Source organism: Corylus avellana, chromosome ca11, assembly GCF_901000735.1.
Source record: "Corylus avellana chromosome ca11, CavTom2PMs-1.0".
In the NCBI taxonomy this organism is placed as follows: Eukaryota; Viridiplantae; Streptophyta; class Magnoliopsida; order Fagales; family Betulaceae; genus Corylus; species Corylus avellana.
The window spans coordinates 18,617,255-18,623,714 of NC_081551.1; the positions used below are offsets into that span (position 1 = coordinate 18,617,255).

Genomic DNA, 6,460 nt, shown 5'->3' on the forward strand with positions numbered 1-6,460 from the left:
TAATTTGGCTCTTCGTCAAATCTCATATTGGTCACCATCTCAAGAAATTGTTGAAAAGGAGGAGGACACAAGCAACATAGAATCTCAGGAGAAGTTGACATCTTCTTCTTACAAACAAGAAATCCTTTGTTCTCTCCCTGCAGCCCAATATTCAATTAATGATTTTATAGAGAGAGAAAGAAAGAGAAGAGAAGAGGAGAGAATATGCTAGGAAGTCTAAGCTACAAATTTGCAATTATCATCAATTGTGGAACAGTGAAGTGAACTTACAACATAACCTTGCCAGGGAAGTTTCCCTCTAAGTAGAAATATTAGTGTATATGCTAATGACTCCAAGTCATCCCTTCGGCTTCCTGTCCTGCCCAAATGAGCATGTACACTTGCATAACGAACCGTTCCCCTGTCAAAAACATAAGAAAGATGAGGCTATTTCAGCATATAGCTTTATAAGTGCATCAGCTCTTAAGGAAATTGAGTCTTAGAAAAGGCATAAATGTAAATATGCTATCTAATAGAACAGAAACTTAACATGAAAAAAATGACATTTAGAATTATTTAAGCCAGCATATCCTCTGAACAAGAATTTCCAGAAAAATAAGCAATGTTGAGTATCTAAAGACAAGATAAATGAGTTTTTTGGAACCATATTCACAATCTGATCTTCCACTGAAAAAAAAATATAGTTTCAGTGAGGCATGTAGTCACCTGAAAACATCAGGCTTTTGGTCATAATCAACATGTCGACCAGAAGATGCAATCTTCCATCTCGAAGCTGAAAAATAAAATATGGTAGACCAATTACAAGACTATGCACAATTTCTATGACAAAAAAGCATTAGAAGCATCTCCAGATGTCTATTGACAGTTGTTAAAACTTGTCTAATGGAAAAGACATACCCAAACCAAGATCAACAAGATACAACTTCTTTTCATTAGGTGTTCCAGGCTGACCAAGCAAAAAGTTCTCTGGCTTAACGTCTCCGTGCACAAAACTGGAGAGGAAACCAAGTAATTATGAACATAATTACCCCTAAAAAACACTGAAAAAGAAATAAAAATAAAAAAATAAAAAAGACAGAAAAAGTTGCAACGTACCCTTTATAATGAAGTTGCTCTAGAATTGATATTGCCTCCACTGCTATACAAGCAACCATCTCTTCCGACAACCTGTGCATGGTATAAAGATTAAAAGAGGTAAGAACAACGTATTTAACAAAATAATTTCAAAATTGGGAAGAGTGTAATTTCAAGAAGCATTGAATTTTTCTTACATCTGGTTGTTAGAGTTCCAAACATCCCATAAACTTGGGCCTAGCATGTCCATCACCTACATTCACAATCAGGAATGATCACTTATCAAATCGTAGTTAGCAAATTCATACACAGATACTTCTAAAAATAAAAGAAGCCAGCAAAATACTCACTAGGATATAGTAGTCTCCTTGTTGACCTTTATAATACACCAAGGGAAGTCCGTAGCTCCCATTAAGAGTGCTTCATGATATTGAAAAGAAAGATTAGTTGCATCATAAACATCAGAGTTCAACCAATACTAAGCATTAAACTTACCTGTATACTTGCCACTCATAAGGAGGAGCACAATTGCATCCTTTACTTTTTCGATGCTCAAATTTCAAAGCAACCTACAAAAGAGTACAGGAAAATGCATTAGCAGAAGAACCAACCTCCTCGGTAAACTTGCACAGATACACAAGAGAATAAACCTCAGAGGCATCAGACCCAGCGTGCCCTGTGCCACCAGTCACTCTTCTTCCAACATATACTTGCCCAAAACCTCCTTTACCCAGCTTTCTGTCTAACTTATACACAGGGGAGTTACCAACCTGAACCTGAAAGGGCAATTAGAAAAAAAGAAAATTATTATTACTTCAAAGATACATTTCAATTCATGAAATCCTGGAGACAAAGTGTTGAAGGTAACACAAAGTTGTTAATATCTTACTATAAGTACGAGAACATATCATAAAATGTACATTTTATGTTAAACAAAACACATGACAAAAATATATCATGTCTTGAATACATCTAATTTTTTTTTTTAAGTAATTGAAATATCATTAAAAGCGTAAAACGTCCCCAAGTACACAGGAAAAATTTAACTATAAGGAGATATCTTGAATACATCTTAATATAATTAACATGATAAGTTAGAGCATGTATACTGATTGCTTGGAACTTTTCAAGAAAGAAATGTTTAACTTTGTTCCATAAAAACTATAACACCATCGTAGTAGGATGGTGTTATAGTTTTTATGGAACATGGTTTAGTATTTATAATTGAACTAAAACATACCCCCCCCCCCCCCCTCCTTTTTGATCGAACGAATAGGGCCCAACACAGCAAACGCTTCAATATTCAAGGAGTGAAGCCACCCACTAACCACTACCATGGTGCTCCCAACCAGGGGTGAAACCAGATATTTAAGGGTAGGGGGAAAAGAATTAAAAAAAATAAAAAATAAAAAACTTTGGGAGTAAAAATTTAATTTTGGGGGGACTATTCATAAAAAATCATAAATGTTTTGGGCAATTTTAAAAGTTTGGGGGGACTAATCTAATACACAGTTCCACCCCTCCTCCCAACCTTTACCAAAGTTTAAAGAATGCATTAAAAAGTTCTTCCCCCCCCCCAAAAGTAGGGAACCAAAATTAAAAAGAAAAAAAAAACAGTAGAGAAAATCTAGGAATCAAAAACCTAATCCTCTAACACAAGCCTAAATTTCATTTTCTTATTTACAAATTTAAAGTCATAAGAGAGGAAATCCGCTTTCAAATTCTAATTCAAAGGCAACATGATACTTAAAATATATAGATATATTTGCTTCCTTGTATTCTATGTTCTGATGAAATGGATAACTTTCAGTTTGACAAGTATTGGAATGAAGCACAACCTTTTGTGGTAAAAATGTAACGCATGCCATAGTTTTAAGAGGTCTTATAATTTTGTGGAAGTCAATTGACCAGCATCTAGAAGGCCTGTCTACAAAGACACTGCTTGTGGCACTCCGACAAGTCTCTAATCACAGTTGGTGAGCTTAGAAAAACAACACAGCTACTAAGGATATCCTATAAGAAATTAGAAATCTACCATTTCAAGCTAGCGACAGATGTTTACCACATAAGATTGACAAAAATTGTTGCCTAGTCAGGTCATGTAAAGGGTTACACAGATTGTTTTGCTATTTCTCTTGATGTTACTAATGATAAACCAGATAAACTTACAAATTATACATAATGCAGATTTTTTTTTTTTTTTTAAATCCTCTTTTTTATACAGAAGTTTTGAGGGAAAGAAATGATGAGGACCATAAGAGGTCTTTGGCGGAGTTTGAGTCCATTTTCTTTTTTACTCTTTATACTTGGACAGCTGTGTTTGTAGCTCTCTGGGAGCTTGGTTTTCATAATTTTCTTGTTCTTTTTTCTCGTACTACGTAGGTATTTCTCCTATATACTCTCTATGTTAGGTAATGCTTTTTGCTTTTAATGAAATTTCAATTACTTCACAGCAACAAAAAAAAGTGAAAACAAATATGATTGCATATAAGTATATTGGCATATAGAAATTATCAATGATAGGTAAAGACCTAATAAAAAAGATAGCTTTAGCGATTTATAAGTCTGCTAATCGAAAGCAGAAAGGCATTAAGATAAGTACCCTTTCAGGAAGTGGACTTGTGCTCCCCTCCGCCTCAGCATTTAATTTTTCTGCACATTTCTGAACCAACTGCTCATCCTGAATGGCAACAACCTCTTTTTTTAGCAAGTCCAAACCCCCACGTCCAAGGCCACCAGCTCCAGCTCCAGCACCAAGAGGTTTGGCATTTTCTTGATCCATAGCTCTAACTCCTCTACCTCTGCCTCTACCAGCCAGGCCTGGATTGGGATAAAAGAATGCTGGGGTAATTGGATTTCAGTGTTGATTTCAGAACTGAGGCTTTGGAGCCTTTACCTTTTCCTGTGCCAGGCCTAACAGTTGTAACCACAACAGAAGGATTCTCCTGGACATTATTCACCCTCTTTGATCGCCGAACTCCACTTCTCATATCCGGCATTCTTTTCCCATACAAAAGAAAATCTCCGTTTCTTTCTCTCCAAGGAACTTAGAGCAATTGAAACCAAATCAAACAAAAATAAATAAATATTATAAAGTGAAACAAAAACAAAAAAGTTAACAAACTATCTTGTGATAGCCATTTAATTTAGAAAATGGTCATTTTGGACATTAATTTCAGATATTTAATAAAAAATTCCATCTTCACTTGAAACTATTTTTTTCCTTCTTTTAATAAAAAATGTCCTCATTTAAATCTAAAAATTGTGAACATCAATGTTGATTCAAGCAAATCACAATTTAGTGCTTGCATTCTGTCAGTGAGCTCCAAATTAAATGATACTTCTTTCACCTACAAGAATGGAATGGAGGGTAAGATTGTGGGTTCATCACCCACTGAATGCTTGTGTAACTTACTAATCATCAAACGGGTAAAGGTGATAGAGTACACAAATGACCCAAAAACCCATAGTGAGCCAAACTTAAGGGCCAGTTTCAGAAAGCAGCCCCATACAAATGTTTAAAATCATGGTGAGCAGTCAAGGGGATCTATTTTGAAACATGAGACATTTGGAAGCAATGATAGCCAATGGGTTTGGGCTATGTATTTAGGAGTAGGACCTTCTGACCTGTACCTTGAAGCATAAAACATACTGCATTGAAGAATTATTACCCTCATAGACCAATAGCCATGCCAAATTCTGTCATCAAGTTGCTTAGTGGCTGACATGAGAGATTTGAAAGCAATAATAATATCAGGAAGGTATGAATTACTGCTGCATCATTCCTAACTCGAGTTTGTGTACAGAAAGGGGATGATCAGAGCTCTAACGGGATGGAACACTCAATACTTGAGCTTAAAAGCTGCAACTTTATGCAGGCTTCAGTTGGTTTCTCCTTATCATCTTTCCTTTTCAGATTTTGCTCCTCTTTGCATTTCTAATCATTTCCTTTCATTTATTTTTCTCCGATCAAGAAAAGTTACAAAGACAGAAGAATCTCGTTCACTGGAGTTACATTGCAAGCTTATATCCATCAGAAAACATTAAATATAAAATCTTTATCAAATCTTGACCAAATTAAAGCTAAAACTATACTTTCTATCCAGAAGGCCCTATATTCCATAAGCTAAAACATGTGTAATCTACATTGTTTTGCGAGTAACCCAATCACCAACGAACGCAAAGTTTAACCCATCTCTTTCAACTGCAAAGATCCCACACATACAAAAAGAGAATCAATAACAGATTCTAATCATCTAATCCACAAACCATAATCAAAGCAAAAAGCTCAAATCTTCACCGGCAAGAACACCTCTAACCAAACATTGACAGCCAGAGGACTTAAACCCACATCAATTGGGCCACCCTCCAATTAGATGATCATCCAAAAAATCTATGCAAACAAATCACACACACACACACAAAACGCTCAAGAACACACACAAAACGCTCAAGAACATCAACACCCACAAACAGGTTCTACCTACTAAATCACATTCAATACAAAATATCAATACATATTAACGAAATATGGAATAATGGGTAGGTGGTAATTTGCTACAACTGCTTATTCACAAAGCCCATTTGCCATAAATGAGAGATGAGAATTGAGAACTGATAAACTCTATCAAACACGTACCTTGCAAGACGAATTTAAATTTGAAGTCGGGACCGATGATCAGTAAGACGGAGTACGAAAAATTTCAAGAAGATTGAAAATTTGACCCAATGGAAGAGAGAGGCTGTAAAAGAATTGACGGTCGTGACTTGGGTGGGTATGTGTGTTGTGTGTATGGGTTAATGGGTGTGTGTTGGAGAGAGAGAGAAGGAGGTGGTACGAACATGGGAAAGACGGTAACGCGAACCTGATTCACACGATACCATGATGGGTTACGTGTAGTGTGTGAAGTAGGGATGTAGTTTCTTTCAATGGGCCTCTGCGTACCATATCATAGCCTCAGTTGTTTTAAGAACTGCGGGTCGAGAAGGTTGATTGGAACGGATCCAACGGCCCACAAAGTCCGAGTGGATCCGGTTCTGATCCTATACGGCTGGAGCCTAGGCAACATGAAATGAAGTAAATCAAAGAAAAAAAAATTAAAATTTTAAAGGTAAATCATTTATAGTTAATATTCAGATAATAAAATTTAAAACATCTTATAAATTATAACAAAAATTTAAAGAACTCTAAAATATCTTGAGTTTTTACAGCATTATATATATGTAACTAACAAAATAAATGCTAAAAAATAATGAGCATGAAAAAAAAAAAATAATAACAAATTAACAAGTATCAACTATATTTTCATAAATGTTCCCATACTCATTAGCTTCATAAGAAAAGTTTGTCAGGTTTTAATTTATCATTATATATGTGTAACCTTTT

The 6,460-nt window shown here is 35.3% G+C and overlaps 1 protein-coding gene across 1 annotated transcript; it reads right to left on the reverse strand.

Annotated features, from left to right (window-relative positions):
- Positions 1-5: 5 nt before the first annotated feature.
- On the reverse strand, positions 6-5,940 carry LOC132165179 (casein kinase 1-like protein HD16; the record flags this gene model as incomplete). Its single annotated transcript, XM_059575670.1, has 12 exons — positions 5,714-5,940; positions 3,971-4,120; positions 3,677-3,894; positions 1,725-1,850; positions 1,570-1,643; positions 1,425-1,494; positions 1,272-1,327; positions 1,096-1,167; positions 898-992; positions 706-772; positions 271-400; positions 6-137 (listed from the first exon to the last, which is right to left on the reverse strand). Coding segments are annotated over exons 2-12 (1,143 nt in total), but the record flags the coding sequence as incomplete, so codon positions are not given.
- Positions 5,941-6,460: the final 520 nt, after the last annotated feature.